Genomic DNA, 20,956 nt, shown 5'->3' on the forward strand with positions numbered 1-20,956 from the left:
AAGAATACGTATAGGCCTAGACTGAGAGAAAAAACTTTTTTAAAAAAAAATTGGGCTATTATTGTTTTCTTTTTTTTTAATTGTCTCTCTTTTTTGTTTATAGCGCAAAAAATAAAAACCGCAGAGGTGATCAAATACCACCAAAAGAAAGCTCTATTTGTGGGAAAAAAAGGAAGTCAATTTTGTTTGGGAGCCACATCGCACGACTGCGCAATTGTCAGTTAAAGCGACGCAGTGTCGGAAGCTGAAATTTCACCTGTGCCCAGTAAGCAAGTGGTTAAAGGATGAGAGATAACTTCAACATTCTGTTGCTGTTTCTTTAGACATCTTTCACACTGAGCCGCGGCAGTGCTAAAGCACCACTAGTTTTAGAGGCGCTTTAGTGGCTCTTTTCGGCATTCATTTCAATGGGCAGGGCGTAAACCGCCCCAAAGATGCTGCTTGCAGGACTTTGCCTAACTTCCTGCAAGCGCACCGCCCCAGTGTGAAAAAACACACTGAAATGAATAGGATGTGGTTTTCAGGCGCTATTTAGAGGCCATTTCTAACATTAAACTATGGAAAACTGCCTCAGTGTGAAAGGGGTCTTACTGTCCAATCAACAAGCTGGGGGTGGGGAGATAACCTAGCTGTGTTTGATTGCAGCATGGAAAAAGTTAGGTCGCCAGCTTAGCTTTGCTATATGAAAGGAAATAAAATATAAGTAATTTGGTAGATGAGACAGTTTCTATCCCGGTATGCATTTTGATAGTGTATTTAGCTGTTTGCACAAGATTCAGCTTTAAAGGCTGACGTTCACCTTTTTGAGAAACTAGCCTATGTAGTCAGGGGTCCCAGTAGAGATTAAAAAATCTGTGTAGCTTTGTAAAATAATCATTAATTTGGTTTTACCTGTAGGCCATTTGGGCTTTTGTACTTCAGAACAGCTTCTTTGGCCATACACATCCATTAGAATGCAAAAGCAGCTAAATCAGGTCCATTGCATCTGCAATGAAATCTGAACAGCCGTTTGAACAAATTCTGAACAAACCCATTTCAAAAGCACGCTGCATTTACTCATTAAAGCTCATTGAACACAGGTCCTAAATATTAGAAATTCAGAAATGCTGCAGGTGTACTATAAAAAAAAAAAAAAAATATTTGGGGGGTTGGGAGCAAAATGATATACAATATCTACCAAGAATAGAAATGACAAGGGTTACCCAAAAATTATATTTCAGCTACAGATGGATTGTCGCAACACAAGTTACCCTTGGTCTCATATCTTTTCCGGGACTCTTGGTTCCGTTCCCACCCACAATTTAACTTTGACCTCACTCCTCCTGTATTCTTAATTCTATAAAACAAATAAAAAATCCAACAAAGAGCAGGCCCTCAGTTAAACAGACCCTGTACCCAACCTAGAAAGGCCAGGTAAAAAAAAGTGCATAAAAATTTAAGTGCTTATTTGGAGTGTTTTTTCCCCGATGTAGTGTGCCTTTGAACTTGCTAGCAAATTGTACTTCTTTAGTAAGAATCTGTACCCTAGCACGGCCCCCTCTCTCCTTGCATGTCACAGCCTCTCCTCTTGTGTCCAATTACTGTCTGTGCTGGCCCAGCACCGTCACCCTTGCCTCTCTACATAACCTTGTATGTAGTTAAGAAATACAAAAAAAAAGTGTCATTTGATGACAGCTCTGAGTCTGGCGGAGACACCCAGAAGTAGTCTCAAGGCTTTTGAATGTCTGCATAAGGGAGGCTTTTACAAAAAAAGAACATGCATAAAAAAACATTAAATGCACATCCTATGGAAAGATTGTTGCTAAGATGAATGGTCTAGCAACAGGGTCCCTTTGCTAGCCACAGCAGCTGTGCAGATCTGAGAACTCTGCTTAGGAGATCTCACCACTAGGAGATCCTAATATATTAAAAAAAGGAAAAAAGTTATAGGCTGATAGATATTTTAAACTTTGCTGTACTGCCAGGGAAGTTCACCAGCAGGGGACATGAAATACTGTGCAAATTTTTCTCTTATATTTGCAGCATGATCAGGATATCGCACAGAGGGCCACTCCAAATCCTCCATATTATGATCCAGCAAGTCATTGGCATAGCGCTCCCTTTGTAGTACAAAGTTGTGAAGAGAACATGCACTCTTTACTATCATGTCTACATGTGAAGGCTTCAGCTGGATAGTGCTCTGAAATATCCTCCACTTATTCGCTAGAATTCCAAAAGCGCATTCCACCTGACGTCGCGCACGGCTCAGTCTGTAGTTGAAGATTTTCCCATTGAAATCCAGGCCTCTCTTAGGATAAGGCTTCATTATGTTGTTGCTTAAGCTGAAGGCCTCATCAGCAACAAACACAAATGGGAGCGGATCCCCGCCTTCTTCTATGGGCCTTGGGCTTGGAATATTAAATTTGCCCTCAAGAATTTTCCTCCCCATTGGAGAAGTGCGAAATATTTTTGAATCCCCAACAGTTCTATACGCTCCAACATCTACAGCCACAAAATTGTGTGCACTGTCCACTATGGCCATTAGCACAATGGAGAAATAGTTTTTATATCTGGAGCTCTCTGAGACATTTTTGGGTGGCATTTTAATTCTTATGCGTTTTCCATCCAAAGCACCAACACAGTTAGGGAAATGGCAAGTGCTCTTAAATCCTTCACTGATAGCTCTCCATTTTTCTTCTGTGGGCTCAAGCATTACTTGATTTCTTAACAAGCTCCAGATGGCTGCACAGGTTTCATGGACAATCTTGCAAATTGTCATTTTTCCAAGAAGGAAATGAAAATGGAGTGAAGCAAATGTGTCCCCTGTAGCAAGATATCTGGAAGGGAAAAAAAAGAAAAAAATGGTCAATAACTGCAAATTCCAAATGTTGTCCCTTATTCACTGCAGATATACCCAATATTAATATACATGACTTGTGCATTTAAGGAATTCTTGGGAGACTGAAACAACAATTTGTAGCTCGTGGTCCAAGAAAAGTGGCAAATTGACACAGTAAAAAATAAAGATCTGCCTGACTCATAAGCAACAGACATTGTTTAAATAAAAAAATTAAGCCAAGTCATATCAATACAAAGAATATTATTTGAAACATTTTACACTCACCGCAACGTCACCAGTAATCTCTCTTCTGGAGAAATGCTAGCTCTCATGTTCGTAGATGCTCTGGTCAGCTGAGGTCTAACAACTTCCAACAGTTCATCAAAGGTAGTGACACTCATCCGAGCATACTCATGGAATTTCTTTGGATACTTTCGGAGCTCAAGATACACAGTATGGAAGTGACCCTTGCTTAGCCGTTGAGAGATCAATGGATGAACCCAATATAATCGGCGTCTCTTCTTCTCCCTCAGACGTCTTCTCTTATCAATCAGTATCTTCACAGTGAGAAGATTGATCATGAGACTCATCCACGTGTAGAAATCCATCTCCAACAAAACAGAGACAGAGCCACACATCCTTAGACAATACACCAACAGGTCTCAGCATTAATAACAAAACACTTCCTGTTAACAACAAACCTACTATTTCATCATTAGATAAAGTGTCAAAGCAGAATAGGCCTCCTTCACATAGACGTCTAGCTGCAGACACCAGATTCTTGCATCGGAAATTATAAGTTCATGGAAATAGAGATAGCTGCTCAGCCTGTACAAAGTAATGACAGACTGACAGCAGTCGTAACTATTTGCATGTAGCTACACATGAGTCAGTTACCTGTGGTTAGGGACAGATGTCCGAGCCTAGACACATCTAACTGCATCCAGCCTCAGACATTCATTCCTAACCACAGGTAACCGTTTGGTGTGCGGCTACATTCAAACAGAGACAGTCGCTGCCAACTTGTCAATAGTTCTGTGGCTATTTGCTTACGTCTGGTATTCCAGCTTAAAGAATCAGCTTATTCTTGTCACCCGAATTTGGTGTATGCAGCCAAAACGGCCATGTGAAAAGTGGCCTTAGATGGATAATTTAATACTAGTAGTGATAAATTTTGCCAAAAACTCAAAATAGCAGCAGAGCAGTAGTGATGAAAAGGTTTTTAAGTCAATAAAGAAAATTAACTTTTGCCGTTAAAGTGAGATGAAAATACAATTTAGATCTGTAGAAAGTACCCACCCACATTCTATAAAATGTGATGTACTTTTCAATATTATATGAAATAAAAGTTTGTTGTATGACTTTTATGCATGATAATAATGTATGGCCAAACACACTTATCAAAGAGAGTCTCTCTCTCCCTCTTTCTCTCTCAAATTAAAAAATAAAATAATGTAATGTGTTTTTTTAGTACTCGCCGATATCAATTACGGATACCTACTGCAACTTTTTTGTTTACACTTCAACTTATCAAGCAGTATTAGGCCTGCTTGACCAGCAGATGAAAATTTGTCAGCAGTTTACAGTATTGAATCATTTTGTTACAAATGAAAAACATTTTATTTTTGTTTAATTTTGTGCTTTTTTCAATGTGAAACGTGTAAATATATGTCAAAGGTGTAAAAACATTAGTGAACAAAGCAAACAAAAAAAAAAAGGTTTTATTTAATAATAGTTTATAAAATAGAAGTACCATAAATTTAACATTTAAAAAAATGATTAAATGGAGAAGGAGAATAAGGAGTTCATAAGGTTGATTAAAGTAAATAAGGGTTAAACAGAGGAACAATTAAAACAAATAAAAATTACATGACAAGGCTGCTTAAGCTCTGGATCACACCAGTGCAACTTGCCATGCTACTTGACAGTTCAAAGTCGCATGACAAGTGACACCCCATTTGCGGCAATGGAACCGTTTAAATTGCTGCAACTCAAGTCACAGCGACTTTGAAAAGGGTTCCTGCACAATTTCTGTGCGACTTCAGTGCAACTCACATTGACGTCTGTTAAATGAAGTTGCACAGATGTCAGCAAGCTGCACATGGAATCGCATTGATAGTTGGCTTTAAAGTCGCACTGAACTAGCGCGACTTCAAAGTGCACTGGTGTGAACCGGGGCTTAAACTGGATTTATTTGCAGACTGAAGTTCATCCCTTTGATTTGTAAATGAATAAACAGAAAGATACAATGGGGGTTATTTACGAAAGTTGATTCGAAAGGCACTTGAAATTGCACTGAAAGGGGAAGATCTGAAATGAGGGGAAGCTCTGCTGATTTTATCATCCAATCATGTGCAAGCTAAAATGCTGTTTTTTATTTTCCTTGCATGTCCATCTCAGATCTACAGCGACTGAACCTCCAAGTGCACTTGTAGTGCAAAGCGGATTTGCCTTTAGTAAATAACCCCCTATGTTTCTTTTTATCTGTCTCTTTTAGTGATTTTTGACAGCTGTGAGCAGGGGAACTGCTCTGCACTTTTTACATGAATCGTGGAAATGGAGATCAGGATCACGATCTTTTAACAATTCTTAAAGAAGAACTCCCACACTGCAAGGATTAATTGCTAGTTTTTGTCAAAGATTGGAGAGCAGAGATATCCTTGCCTAATTCTCTGATTCTCCCAGCGCAAGCCTGGTCCCACTTTACATCCACAGCAACGTTAAAGGGTAAAGCTGGCCATAAACTATGCAAGTTTGGTCCAGTTCCTGATACAATTTGTTTTGTAGGGTTCTGTCACTACCCTTCTGCCTAACATCCTTCAAATGAAAAAACAAATGAGTCAGATGAAAAAAAATGGTACTGCCAGCGGGTCAGTACAATGATCTAGCTGTGTCCCGTGGACGCAGCCGATGACAGATCGCGTGGGGCGTAATCCGAGAGGACGTCATATGATGTCCGCATTGATCTACGAGAGGTTCCCGTCTGTGTCATCTTGCCATACGCCAGGCGGGAACCAGTTAAATTTGTATGTGGCATTATGGAACAGTGTGACTTTTACAAACAGACAGTCTCAGGGACAGCCTACACTAGCAGTGCAAATGAAGAATTTACTTTATTTTTTTCTCTTGTAAAATTAGCTTGGCCTAAAAACAGCAGCAATACCACAAACCGATTAATTTCAGTTTGAATAAAAGGCTTTTTTACCAGGTAGTAGGGACATTTTTTTTTTTTTTTTTTTTATCAAGCAGTATTAGGCCTGCTAGACCAGCAGATGAAAATGTGTTGGCAGTTTACTGTCCCTGTTCTTGCAAGAGAGTGTCCTTCCACCAGCCCATTTCGATCAAACTCAATAAGAATTTGAAAGACAACAGATAATAGGGGTGCAACGGATCAAAAAACTCACGGTTCGGATCGTTCCTCGAATCAGAACCGTTTTTTCGGATCACCACCATATATAGTCCCCACTGTAATATTCACATCTCCCCCTACTGTAATGTCCACATCTCCCCCATTGTAATATCCCCATCTCCCCCATCCCCACTGTAATAACCACATCTCCCCCACTGTATAAAGCCCCACTGCACTGAAGATTGTCTGCTTGCATGCTTAGTCTTACCAGAAATACAAGAGAAGCAGGCAGACGCATCCGCAGACGCACAAGCAGGAAGGCGACGATGACATCAGTGCGCCGCTCTGGGGAGCTCACCTAGGCCGCCGCCGGGTGTACCAAGATGGCCGCGGCTCCGGAGCTAGGCTGAAGCCGCGGCCTTTCCTAAGCTCAATCCGCGGATCTCGTGGTGTGCTCGATCCGAACACGTAGACCCGTTCGGATCACGGATCAATGACGATCTGTTGCACCACTAACAGATAGTATAGCAGTGTAAAATTGTCCAACAGGTCACTTTTAATTTGCCAATTGCCATAATACACAAATAAATGAAGAAAACACAGGTTGGCGCTTTACTACAAGAATTAAGGAAACTGCAGGGGACACAGCAGCAGGACAGTTTCCATCAGGAATAATAGGCCTAACTGGTGTATGTCTAACTTTTACTGTATCTATGCGGAAAGGGCATGGGGTATAGTGGGGTATGGTGAATGTGAATGATATAATGTGCAGCATTTTGCTGTGAAGAAAGCAAAGACAGTTTGAAGAACAGGAAGTCAGTAACAAGTAAATGCTTTGCTTTTAGCAGCCAAAATTTAAAAAAAGCCCCATCAACATCAATTTAAGGGGATCTTTGTTGCAAAAAACAAAGGGCCAGATCCACATACACTACGCCACCGTACCTTACCTGGCGTATATTCGAATCCTCAGCGAGTTTGCGCCTTAAGTTACGGCGTCGTAGTGTATTTCTGGCGGCGGATTTCGAATTGGGCAGGTTGGGGGCGGGTTTCATTTAAATGAAGCGCGTCCCCGCGCAGATTGAACTGCGCATGCTCCGTTTTGAAATTTCCCGCCGTGCTTTGCGCGAAATGACGTCGCAACAACGTCATTTATTTAACTTAGACGTGAGTTACGTCCATCCCTATTCACGGACGACTTACGCAAAAAAAAAAAAAATCAAATTTCGGCGCGGGAACGACAGCCATACTTAACATGGCAAGTCTATCTATACGCCGCAAAATACCAGCTTTAACTATACGCCGGAAAAAGCCGACTACAGACGACGTTAGAAAATGCGACGGCCACGCGTACGTTCGTGGATCGTCGTAAATCGCTAATTTGCATACCCGACGCGGAAAACGATGCAAACTCCACCCAGCGGGCGCCGAAGTATTGCATCTAAGTATTGCATCCGAAGGCGTACGAAGCCGTACCGCTGTCGGATCTTACCCAGATGCCGTCGTATCTTGGTTTGAGGATACGACGCGGGAAATTTGAAAGTACGCCGGCGTATCAGTAGATACGCCGGCGTACTTCGTCTGTGGATCTGGCCCAAACAGTTTAACTTAAAATAAAAAATATACCCCAAATAAATTAAACCCACAACATAATGATAATGAATCCCAATGTGCACTATACCCAAGGCCTCAATACTGTTATTGGGAAACAGCAACAATGCCAAAAACTGTATGTAGTCTGAGCCTAGCTTAGCAGTGAAAAATGGCCAAAGTTTCTTTGGCCATACTTCTCTTGTAGGTTATAGCAGTGTACTTTCTTTTGCTCTCCTGTGACGCAGAGCCAGCTGAAAGCAGGCACATTTTCTCAGCCAACATAGAAGAGCCACTCCAGGCTCTGGTAGGATCCTGATAATATTGTCAGCATCCACCCGAGTGCCCGATTGACGGCTGAGAGGTGGAGCTAGCTACGCCTGCTCCCTCTCCTGCCTGCGGAAGCATATTAGAGAGTGCTCACTGAGAAATCAGTGTTCACGCGATTGCTAGTTTTTCACCCTTAGTACTAACATGGGGCAGATGCTGCAGCATAGAGGCAAGTATGAATGTTTTTTGCTTGTTTTTGTTTTAACCATCAACTTCTCCTTTAAAAGCATGTTATGTTTAAAGGAGTTGTAAAGGTTTTTTTTTTTTTTTTTTTTCTAAATAGGTTCCTTCAAGCTAGTGCATTGTTGGTTCACTTACCTTTTCCTTTGATTTCCCTTCTAAATGTTTTTTTTCTTTGTCTGAATTTCTCACTTTCTGTCCTTCTCAGTAAGCTTGCCCCCATCACCTGAGCTGTTCTGGCTGGGGGTTAGTCAGCGTGCTTGAACGTTCACAACATCTCCCCGCAGGGATGTAGTCCCAAGGGAGGGGGCGAGCACGCGCTGACTAACCCCCAGCCAGAATGGCTTGGATGATGGGGGCAAGCTTACAGGAAGTGAGAAATTCAGACAAAGAAAAAAAAAACATTTAGAAGGGAAATCGAAGGAAAAGGTAAGTGAACCAACAATGCACTAGCTTAAAGGAACCTATTTAGAAAATAAAAAACAAACCTTTACAACCCCTTTAAGTGCTAACCTGTGCTGCAAATACTGAACCCTAATGGACCAATCTCTTATTCAGTAATGGTTTTCATGAAGCCTCTGCTGATGCACCACCACACCAGGATACAATGCACTGTAGCAAAAAAATAGCATATAAGGAGTTCAACTCACTAAAGACAAACCCCATGTACTTTACTGTAAAGGGACAGCTTTAATTTCTCACATGGCAGGTGACTGGAACTGTGTCCCAATAAAGCTACATGTTTTAGGCACTGACAGTAAACCTAGTGGTGTCAGAATTTGGGAAGACCTGGCTCAGGCATTTGAACTCACAGCTATAGGCTCAACTGCCAGAGACCCTAACCCTAAACCATCTGACCTATAACCATATTCATGACAAACTAACACAACATAAATACAGTGAAGTGATTCATGCATTAGTAAAGAGACTGCTATGTTGTGTCTGTGAAATAAGACATAACAAAGCACATACTACATCATGCAAGAGGCCAGTGATGTGAAGCAAAGTATACATACTGTATATGAGGCCTATGCCACAATGTGACAACTAGAAAAATACAATATATAGATACATTGGCAGTAAATAGGACATGACATATCAGGCCAGAGCCACAATTTATATATATATATATATATATATATATATATATATATATATATACACACACACACACATACATACATATACACACACACATTCACATACACATACATACATACATACACACACACTGTCCTATCCATGTGTAATACACAAACACAGTGGAGTACCCCTGGACGCTTTAGTTGATAGCAGACTAAAGTTAAAGCGTAGTTCCACCCAAAAGTGGAACTTCCGCTTTAAGGTACCCTGACATGCCACATTTGGCATGTCATTTTTTTGGGGGGGGAGGGGGGGTACCTAGTTCTGACAGGTACTCAGCTTCCACTTCTGCCCGCGCCGCCTCCTCCTCCTCTCCCCCTCCCTACCTGCAATCTTCTGGGATACATCACAGGTCCTAGAAGCCGGCCATTCAGGACGCGCATGCGCAGTGCGCACCCGGCTGTGAGGCCGCAAGCTGTAGTGACATCACCGGACAATCCATTGCTGGCACTCCCTTCTCTCCCTTGCAGCTGACACAGGGGAGCTGGATCACATGACCAGACCGAAGCAGCCACAAAATAGCATTGCTGCAATAGCAGCAAGCACCGTATATACTCGAGTATAAGCCGAGTTTTTCAGCACATTTTTTTGTGCTGAAAATGCCCCCCTCGGCTTATCCTCGAGTCACCTTTTTGCGCGTGATCTCCCGGACTTTGGGGACCCGGTACAGGCCAGCCATAGGTCGCCTTGGCACACATGTAGTCCCACTCTTCCTTTACAAGTGTGCAAAGTTTGTGGTCCGGGGGACCTACGGCCAGGAAGCACCGATTTTTCAAAACCGGGCACCTCTTGCATAGACTCGCATGTTAAACAGTAATTTCTCCAGTGATTTTGGGGACCCAGTACCGGCCGGTCGTAGGTTCCCTGGACCCGGAACTTAGCACACATGTAGACCTATTTCTCCTCTATAAGTGTGCAAAGTATGTCGTCTGGGGGACCTATGGCTGGGGAGCACCGATTTTTCAAAACCGGGCACCCTTTCTATAGACTCCCATGTTAAACGTCAGTCTAGGCATGGGCACAGTGAGGCATGGGCACATGGACACCGTGAGGCATGCAGATGGACACCCTAGGCTTATACTCAAGTCAATACGTTTTCCTATTTTTTTGTGGTAAAATTAGGTGCCTCGGCTTATACTCAAGTATATACGGTAATTACATCTTTCTTACACCGGTTAACGAGCATAGTTGTTAGGAAGGAGTTAATTACCATAAGTAATATACAAATATTTTTTTATGTTTTTTTATGGCACTTTACTATATTTTTAAAATCTGTACAGGTGGCTTAACTGACAAATTACTGAAGTTTGAAATTATAACTTTCAACCAGTAATTTCACAGTAAATAGATAAATAATATATTATTATGTTATAACATAAAGCATAATAATATATGATTTTGCTTGATTATAAAAGTAACTTTTTCAGCAGGCAGCAGATTCTCATTCTCCCTCTTAAAGAGGAACTGCAGTCGGCTCACATAGTTTGTAATAAAAACTTCTTTGCCATTCTGAAGCTTCCCTCCAACCACTACTGCGATTCTGTACTTGCCAAATATGCAGCTGAAATCTCCCTCCACTGGGTCTGGCTGCAGCCATTTTAACTGTGGGCAGCTGAAGCTGCTGTCTGTTCACTTCCTGGATTTACACAGACACACCTCCAGCTCTGCAGCTCTTATTGGTCCTCTTATGACTGATCCCTCCCTCCCTTCCTGGCAAACTCATGAGAGAGAGAGAGCTGTGCATACCTAGACTTTTTACCAGACAAGAAGTGGGCTGTATAAGATATTTAGTGGCAGAAAAAAAAAGATTTTACTATCCAAAGTTAAAACAACAAGGGCAGAAGATATAATAGATGAAAAAATTACTGAAGTTTCGCTTTAACTGTGTGAGAAAAACATGGGATTGTGGGTAAATCGTATACCCATAAACCCATGCTTTTTCCTTGTAGTCAAGAGGCTGGGCTGGAAGGGAGTATTTGTTTTTTAGACACACGCCCCTTTCTATGACATTGCAGTGAGAGGCGTGCCTCCACTGCAGCATTTTTATTGGACAGCTTGGGCCAATGATACTTTACCATTGGTCCAATACTCCAAGCTGTCCATTGAGCTCAGTGCTTCTGACATGAAGTGAGGAGAGGCACTGTGAGCTCATCCTCTCAGTCTGCTGCCAACAGAGTGTGCCAGCTTGTATTTAACCTGGCCGCTCTGTATGTAGCTTCTGACAGGCTGCGCAAGGAGCCTCGTATCTCCTGAACCATAGGTTGTAGGAGCCCCAAAATTACCAGTGGTGGGGTAATACTTAGGCTATCTACCCCCCAAATTTGTGGTCTCTGTGACCTCAGGTCGCCGAGCTACGACCCTCGATTTTTTTTTTATGTTCATGACTGCACGTCCCTGCCTTGTCTGTAATTTCTGGGTCATAGGCATGCTGGAAGACCCATCTTTAGTGTTCTGGCTGAGGGAAGATGTTTTTCACCCAAGATTTTACAATAAATGGTCCCGTCCATTGGCCCCTAAATGCAGCCTGTTTGTTTAGCAGAGAAACAGCCCCAAAGCCTAATATTTCCACCTCTGTGCTTGACAGTAGGGATGGTGTTCTTAGGGTCATAGTCAGTATTTCAAAGTCTGCTTGAGCCCTATTTGGAACGATTTGAGATGCGATTTGACATGTCAAATCGCATCTCAAATCGGCGGCAATTGTCGGCAATGGCACTGTCCTAATCAGTGCGACGCCGCATCTGCGATTTCAAAAAGTAGTTCCTGTACTACTTTTTGCGATTTCGGGCCGCGATTTACATTAAATTGCGGCCGAAATCGCGGCAAAATCGTGGCAAATTCGTGGCCGCGAAATCACGGTAAAATCGCGCATTTTACCGCGATTTTGAATTCGCAGCAGTGTGAACCTAGGCTGAAGAAGGTTTTGTACCTTAGGTGTACGTTTATCAAACAGAGAAGAGCTGAGATCCTGATGATCACGGCTGATCTCTCAGGTGTACCAGTTTATGAAGCTGAGATGAGGAGTGGAGAACATGTTTTTCACTTCTCATCACAAGACACACCTTTCTGTCATTCACTTTTACACAGATGACCAGTTTATGAAGGTGAGATCTGAGGATCTCACTGGCTATCTCTGTAAAATATCTCTGTCCCAGATTCTCCAGCTCAGAGGTTGAGAATATGGGTGAGAAGCTGCTGTGATGTGAAGAAGGAGGTTTCTTTCCTCCTAATATCAGCAAAAGCAAGCTTAAAGATTGATATAAATAATAACTATATATGTTTATTTATGTATATAGGTGATTTTATATATATATATATATATATAATGTATTACACACACACATACACAGTATAGTTATAATGTATTTTCTTTTAGGACCCATTCACATCTGAGCAATGCAGAATTATTGGCAGAATTGTGCAATTCTTTCTACAATTCCAAATTGCTCTAAAATTCTGTCAAAATACGCAATGCGTTTTTGGGTGCCATTCATTGTTAATGGCACCCAAATGCAGTTAGCAAACAAATATTTTGCCACACATTTTGTCATTTGACAAATACTCTAGCAACTTGCCAAAATGCGCATTGAAAAAATGCACAATGCTCCATGCCCAAAATGTACATTTTGGTGCTTTTTTTTAACATGTATTTTGTCTCATTTCTTTACCTGCGTTTTGGAGTGCGTTCCAGAAACACATGCAAAATGCATGATATGCTTGCGGTGTCATTAACTGTTAATGGCATCCCAAAAGTGGCTAGCAAATGTGTAGTTTTCCAAAATACGCATAAAAAGCGAATCAAAATGCACGTTAAAAAGGTGTCAAACTATATGCTAAAACAAGGGCCAAAGTGTGCATTACAAACCATACCAAAATGCATCTTAAAATAACCTGTTCCAAAATGTGTGCTAAAGGACCAAAATGTGTGTTTAAAAAAATGCACAATAAAAAAACCTACGGCCAGATGTGTGTTAAAAAAATATGCCATGTTAAAAATTAAAAAACGCCAAAATATGCATAAATAATGCCAAAATTAGCAATTAAAAACACACATTTAGCCCTGGTTCACACTGGGCTGCGGGAGTGAAGCCATGCGAGTTCAGCTGAACTCGAACAATTTCACTCCCGCTGGCAGTCCCGATTTCGGCCGCGATTTAAGAGACATCTGTGCAGGTTTCTGCGGCCCGAAATCGCAAAAAGTAGTACAGGAACTACTTTTTGAAATCAGTGCAGCGCCGCAGATGCGGCGTCGCACCGATTAGGACAGTGTCATTGCCGACAATTGCCGCCCATTTGAGATGCGATTTCACATGTGAAATCGCATCTCAAATCGAAGGAAATCGTACCCAGTGTGAACCTGGGCTCAAACAATGTGCCAAAAGAGTTAAAAAAGCGCTTATTATTTTCATGTAATAACACAGCCTTTTTAACTTTGGTTTCGCTTTTAAAACTCAGCTGCTCTGTAATCACACAAGTTTCTCAGGAGATCACAGGCAGCCCCTCCCCCTTCTACTCAGATCTCAGGTGTTCTCAGAGGAAAAACTTCTCATCTATTCTCCTTCTGAGAACAAATGTTCTCCGCTTCATAAACAGGGTGCCAGAGGAGAAGATTTTTCTCTGAGAACTGAAATGAGATAAATTATCAATGTTTGATAAACGTACACCTAAACGCATTAAGGTAAAAAAAAAAAAAAAAAAAAAAATGTACCTTTAGAACTGCTTTCAGCCTAGAGTCACAGTAGTGCTGCTGTACAATCGTGCTTCCTTCAGTACGTTTTCTGCTGTGACATCATTGCTGCTAGGAGGAAGAGACAGTGTTAACACAAACCAATGCCAAAAACTAATGTACATGCATTTTTCGTGTGCTTCTACTTAAGTCTATGGGGCCAAAAACACACTGTGTAGCATTAAAAGAAGCACATGCACCTTTTAAAATAAAAACATATTGAATCGTGTACATTGATGTAAATGGGCACCACAGCAGCGCAATGGCAGAGGCACAACAAACCGCACTTGTATGAACTGGGACTTAAATCTGAGAATGGTTCTTCTACTGCTTCCCTTCAAAAACTAAAAAAGTGAGTAGATCAGGAGAAGTTTGTATAAAGAGGGTAATACAATGGATGACTGACATTGTTCATGCAGCGTACACTCATTACAAAAATCAAAGCATTCAAATGCGTGCATTTTTCAAACACATTTTCACACTAGCTTTTTATGCGGTTTAGTCATTGCATTGAAATTAGTCGTGTATTAGAAATTTTGGAACACAGTTTGACTCCCAATATGCTATTTAAAATGAAACAACAGAAGGAACCTTATTCTGTATAGTGTAGTGAGAACCTCGGTCACTTCTTATTGCTGCCTGTGTGTGCGCACGCAGATTTTCCTTATAAGAGAATTTCTCTCATTTCCCTTAGTGTCAGGAAGCGAGGGGAATCTCCCTAACAAAAATCTCACTAAGGTTCTGTAGGGATCCATCTATAAAACATATGTTGCATGAATGTCAGAAACAATTTTGAAAACTACTGTAAAAGAAATGTCACCATAATTTTTGTAAGAGATTGATGTCTGTATCATCAACTCCATCTAGTGGCCAAAATAGGTTATAGCTTTTTTTTAAATGTCTCATTTGAGAAAACTATACTGTATTATGGCCACTAGATAGCGCTGATGATACATGAATAATAGTAAAACTACAATACAATGAACAATTGTCTCTGTATGATTATAATGCAGAACATGGAAAAAACATGCATCCTAGTCTACCAAGCTGTGTCTGCACTGAGAGTATACAGTATACCCCCTGTGTGTACATACCTGTGTCTGTATACCCCCCCATGTGTACATACCTCTGTCTGTGTACCCCCCTGTGTGTACATACCTCTGTGTCTGTATACCCCCCCATGTGTACATACCTTTGTCTGTGTACCCCCCTGCATGTACATACCTGTGTCTGTATACCCCCGTATGTACATACTTCTGTCTGGATAACCCCTCCCCCCCCGTGTGTCCATACCTCTGTGTACCCCCCCTGTGTGTACATACCTCTGTGTCTGTGTACCCCCCTGTGTGTACAACTGGCCTGGGTGGCAAGTGGTTAATTACCATAAGTAAGTAATATACAAATAATTATTAAGGTAATTTACTATATTTTCTAAAACTGTACTCAAGCAGGCGGCTTAACTGACAAATTACTGAAATTTGAAGTTCAAACTTCCAACCAGTAATTTCACAGTAAATAGATAAATAACAAATTATTATCTTATAACATAAAGCATAATAATATATAATTTAGCTTGATTATATAACAGTAACGTTTCATCAGGCAGTAGATTCTCAGTCTCCCTCTTAGGCCCCTTTCAGACTGAGGCAGGAGCTGCGGTGGCGGTATAACGCCGCTAAAAATAGCGGCGCTATACCGCCGGAATTGCCGCGGGTATCAGCCGCTAGCGGTGCGGTATTAACCCCCGCTAGCGGCCGATAAAGAGTTAATATCGCCCGCAATGCGCCTCTATAGAGGCGCATTGCGGGCGGTATTGCCGCGGTTCCCATTGTTTTCAATGGGAAGGAGCGGTGAAGGAGCGGTATACACGCCGCTCCTCTCACCGCTCCAAAGATGCTGCTGACAGGAGATTTTTTTGTCTCCCGCCAGCGCATCGCCTCAGTGTGAAAGCCCTCAGGCTTTCACATTGAGTCTGCAGTGCAGGAGTTTTTCAGGCGGGATAGCAGCGCTATTTTTAGCGCTTTACCGCCTGAAAAACTCCTCAATGTGAAAGGGGCCTTAACCACTTAAGACCCGGACCTTTAGGCAGCTAAAGGACCCGGCCAGTTTTTGCGATTCGCCACTGCGTCGCTTTAACTGACAATTGCGTGGTCGTGCGACGTGGCTCCCAAACAAAATTGGCGTCCTTTTTTTCCCACAAATACAGCTTTCTTTTGATGGTATTTGATCACCTCTGCGGTTTTTATTTTTTGCGCTATAAACAAAAAGAGCGACAATTTTGAAAAAAAAACAATATTTTTACTTTTTGCTATAATAAATATCCCCCAAAAATATATACATTTTTCCTCAGTTTAGGCCGATATGTATTCTTCTACCTATTTTTGGTAAAAAAAAAAAAAAAATCGCAATAAGCGCAAATTTATAGCGTTTACAAAATAGGGGATAGTTTTATTCCATTTTTATGAATTTTTTTTTTTTACTACTAATAGCGGCGATCAGCAATTTTTTTTCGTGACTGCGACATTATGGCGGACACTTCGGACAATTTTGACACATTTTTGGGACCATTGTAATTTTCACAGCAAAAAATGCATTTAAAATGACAATTGCAGTTTGGGAGTTAACCACAAGGGGGCGCTGATGGGGTTATGTGTGACCTCATGTGTGTTTACAACTGTAGGGGGGTGTGGCTGTAGGAGTGACGTCATCGATTGTGTCCCCCTATAAAAGAGATCACACGATCGATGAAGCCGCCACAGTGAAGAACGGGGAAGCTGTGTTTACACACAGCTCTCCCCGTTCTTCAGCTCCAGGGACCGATCGCGGGACTACGGCAGCGATCGGGTCCGCGGGTCCCGGAGCTTCGGACCGGGTCGCGGGCGCGCGCCCCACGGCTGGGTACTAGCACAGGACGTACCTATACGTGCATGTGCCCAGCAGTGCCATTCTGTCAACGTAAATGTGCAGGAGGCGGTCCTTAAGTGGTTAAAGAGGGACTGCAGTCTGCCCATTCTGAAGCTTCCCTCCAACCACTTTGCATATTATTTTATATATACAGTGATTCTGTATTTGCCAAATATGCTGCAGAAATCTCCCTCCACTAAGTTTGGCTGCAGCCATTTTAACTGCGGGCAGCTGAAGCTGCTGTCTGTTCACTTCCAGAATGTACACCTCCAGCTCTCATTGGCCCTCTTATGACTCATCCCACCTCCCTTCCTGGCAAACTCACAAGAGTGAGAAGAGAGCTGTGCATGATGTCATAAGCCTAGGCTTTTTACCAGACAGAAAGTGGGCTGTATTTAGTGGCAGAAAAAAAAAAGGTTTTACTATCCAAAGTTTAAACAACAAGGGCAGAAGATTCAATAGATGGAAAGATGGAAATATTACTGAAGTTCCACTTCAAGACCCCTTTCACACTGAGGGCGTTTTGCAGGCGCTATAGAATTAAAAATAGCGCCTGCAATCCGCCCTCAAACAGCTGCTCTATTCATTCCAATGTGAAAGCCCCGAGGGCTTTCACACTGGAGCGGTGCGCTTGCAGGGCATCAGAAAAAGTCCTGCCAGCAGCTTCTTTGGACTCACCGCTGCTAATGCGCTCCTGCCCATTGAAATCAATGGGTAGCGCCACTACAGTGGTGCATTGCGGGCAATTTTAACCCTTTCTCAGCCGATAGCGAGGGTTAAAAGCACCCCACTAGCGGCCGAAATGCACCGCAAATCCGACAATAAAATAGCGTTGTTTTATCGCTATTTTACCGTCGACGCTATGGATGGCACAAGTGTGAAAGGGGTCTAACTGTGTGAGAAAACATGGGATTGTGGGTAAATCTTATACACATAAACCTATGCTTTTCCTTGTAGTTAAAACGGCTGGGCAGGAAGGAAGCATTTGTTTTTTAGACACATGTCCCTTCTATGACACTGAGGCGTGCCTCCACTGCATCATTTTTATTGGACAGCTTGGGCCAATGATACTTTACTGTTGGTCCAAGACTCCAAGCTGTCCATTGAGCTCAGTGTCTGCTGCCAACAGACGGTGCCAGCCTGTGTTTAAACTGGCGGCTCTGTATGTAGCTTCTGACAGGCTGCGCAAGGAGTCTCGTATCTCCCGAACCATAGGTTGTAGGAGCCCCACATTTACCAGCGGTGGGGTAGGACTTAGCCTACCTACCCCTTTGACTGTATACCCCCCCCATGTGTACATACCTCTGTGTCTGTATACCCCCCGCCGTGTGTACATACCTCTGTGTCTGTATACCCCCCCCGTGTGTACATACCTCTGTGTCTGTATACCCCCCGCCGTGTGTACATACCTCTGTGTCTGTATAGCCCCCTGTGTGTACATACCTCTGTGTCTGTATACCCCCCGCCGTGTGTACATACCTTTGTGTCTGTATACCCCCCATGTGTACACACCTCTGTGTCTGTAAACCTCTCCCCCCCCCCGTGTGTACATACCTCTGTGTCTGTATACCCCCCCCCCCGTTTGTACATACCTCTGTGTCTGTATACCCCCGTGTGTGTACATACCTCTGTGTCTGTATACCTCCCCCTCTGTGTCTGTATATCCCCCCTATGTGTACATACCTCTGTGTCTGTGTACCCCCTGTGTGTACATATCTCTGTGTCTGTATACCCCCCTCTTGCGTGTACCTACCTGTGTCTGTGTACCCCCCCATGTGTACATACCTCTCTGTATACCCCCTCCCTGTGTGTACACACTTCTCTGTATACCCCCCTGTGTATACATAACTGTGTCTGTGCACCCCCCTGTATGTACATACCTCTGTGTCTGTATACCCCCCTGTGTGTACATACCTCTGTGTCTGTATAGCCGCCCCCCTGTGTGTACATACCTCTCTGTATACCCCCCTGCGTGTACATACATCAGTGTCTGTATCCCACCCCCTATGTGTACATACTTCTGTGTCTGTATACCCCGCCTGTGTGTACATACTTCTGTGTCTGTGTACCCCCCTGTGTGTACATACTTCTGTGTTTGTGTACCTACCTCTGTGTCACTATACAGTTCCCTGAGGAGATAGAAGTTCTCGTTTTTCAGAAGAACAGGCTCACAACCCTCACTAAGGGCAACAGTACTTCCTCCACCTGAGGACTCTGCCCTCATCAAACATGGCCGACATACTACGGAGGGCGTGCTGAGACAAATCACCTCAGGCGCCCTCCACAGCTTTCTCAGTTAATAATATTTCTGTTCTATGTGTCCGCCCCGCTCTGTCCGATCCCCCCACACACAATTCTGCCATTCCCGTTCTGTTTTATTTTTTATTCACAGACCGGCGATATGTTTTATTCTAAGGTCACCGCACACCAGTGACCAATCACAGCTCTTGTTTTAGAAGGAGCGGCTGTGAGGCGCTCCGCTATTGGTGGAGTCCGGGCATGGTGCGTCCAGTGTGTGGAGGAGAAGGTGACCGGAGCCGGGCACAGAGCGCCTTCTACTTCCGCCTTCCCCACCACACACCGCATACACACAGGGCTGCCGGGCCTCCGGTGAGTTTGGTTGTATTATATCAGTGAATGGACGGTGTGTGTGATATCCAGGCTCTGTGTGTTCTCTACATTACATGACAATGAGGTTTATTTACTAACGCTGGAGAGGACAAAATCAGCCTCACGTCTGCATAGAGACCAATCAGCTTGCAGGTTGTATTGCCAAAGCTTAACTGAACAAGCTGGGGTTAGAATCTGATTGGTTTCTGTGCAGAAGTGAGATTCATTTTGCATTCTCCAGATTTAGTAAATAAACCCCATTATGTCCTCTGACAGGCTGGGAGAGCCGCTGGGCAGTGTTTACGAGAGAGCCCACACACAGGGCAATCTGATGGCATGTCCCCCAGGGGCACCCAAGAGGTGACACCTTCCCTGTCTGATGATAACACAGAGAAATGTGTCTGTCCTCCTCTTCTTGCAGACCGCGCTGTCGCTTTAAGCTCCCCCCACTGTTAGGTGTCTCCTGGAGTGAGTTGGGTGCGAAGGAGACCCCCATGTGTGTGCGTGCGCTGCCACCGATTCCTGTGTCCATAGACCTACACAGTGCTGGAAAGCCACACCCCCTCCCCTCAGGAGTTACAGTAGGGTTGCCTCCTGTCAAGGATTCACCCGGGCAGTACAGGTTTTGATTGATTTTGAATCATGTGTCCAGGACACATAATCCAGACCGGACTGTGGCTCTGCGCTCCATATGCTCAGCTGGTGGCCGGGGGAGGAACATGACTAGGGAATGTTATAAGGCACAAGTTCTTATCATTATTCGGCGGTTCCGATAATGTAATCAGACTCCCGACAGCCACGTCTATGCCAATCCACCGGGTAGAGCGGCACGATTCTGGCCAAAATGAGAATCACGATTATTTTGCTTAGGCCCCTTTCACTTTGGTGCGGGAGGTGCGCTTTACCGCTAATTTCGCAGTGCTATTCGCCCGCTAGCGGGACCGGTTTTACTCCCCCATGCTAGACACTTTCCCTGACTTGTTCATTCCCCGACTTAGTTGGGGTAGGCGGTACACTTTGGTGGGGGTGGGTCAGCCACGCCCTGTGACCTCTGGGAACCCGCCTTCTGACCTTTGGGGCGTTCCCTGTTCCAATTCCTGAGTCCTAGCCATATTCTTCAATGGGAAACCCTAACCCCGGTATAGGTATAGCCGCGCTGTCCCATTGATTTCAATGGGCGGGAGCGGTGGAGGAGCAGTATACACACCGCTCCAAAGATGCAGCTAGCAGGACTTTTTTTCCTGTACTGCTAGCGCACCGCTCCAGTGGGGAAAGGGGTCTTAGAATAAACATCACGATTCTTTTGGTGTAA

The 20,956-nt window shown here is 43.4% G+C and overlaps 2 protein-coding genes across 6 annotated transcripts in view; one reads left to right on the forward strand and one right to left on the reverse strand.

Annotated features, from left to right (window-relative positions):
- The window catches only part of LOC120937808 (SLX4 interacting protein), a 264,585-nt gene extending 245,354 nt beyond the window's left edge, over positions 1-19,231 (reverse strand). Inside the window, exons 1-4 of one of the 3 annotated variants that reach the window (XM_040351307.1) lie at positions 19,142-19,231; positions 14,113-14,202; positions 3,104-3,426; positions 1,203-2,816 (exon numbers count right to left, since the gene is read on the reverse strand). In XM_040351307.1, coding sequence (XP_040207241.1) covers positions 1,943-2,816; positions 3,104-3,426 — 1,197 coding nt within the window. In that variant the 5' untranslated portion in view covers positions 14,113-14,202; positions 19,142-19,231 and the 3' untranslated portion in view covers positions 1,203-1,942. Of the gene's footprint in view, positions 1-1,202; positions 2,817-3,103; positions 3,427-14,112; positions 14,203-19,141 lie in introns of those variants that run through there. The other 2 variants (XM_040351306.1, XM_040351308.1) reach the window with 2 other exon arrangements.
- Positions 19,232-19,418: 187 nt separating this feature from the next.
- Positions 19,419-20,956, forward strand: part of MKKS (MKKS centrosomal shuttling protein) — a 32,846-nt gene continuing 31,308 nt past the window's right edge. Inside the window, exon 1 of one of the 3 annotated variants that reach the window (XM_040351305.1) lies at positions 19,419-19,644. The gene's annotated coding sequence lies outside the window, so the exon portion shown is untranslated. The remainder of the gene's footprint in view (positions 19,645-20,956) is intronic. The other 2 variants (XM_040351304.1, XM_040351302.1) reach the window with 2 other exon arrangements.

Source organism: Rana temporaria, chromosome 4 (assembly GCF_905171775.1).
Source record: "Rana temporaria chromosome 4, aRanTem1.1, whole genome shotgun sequence".
Classification (NCBI taxonomy): domain Eukaryota; kingdom Metazoa; phylum Chordata; class Amphibia; order Anura; family Ranidae; genus Rana; species Rana temporaria.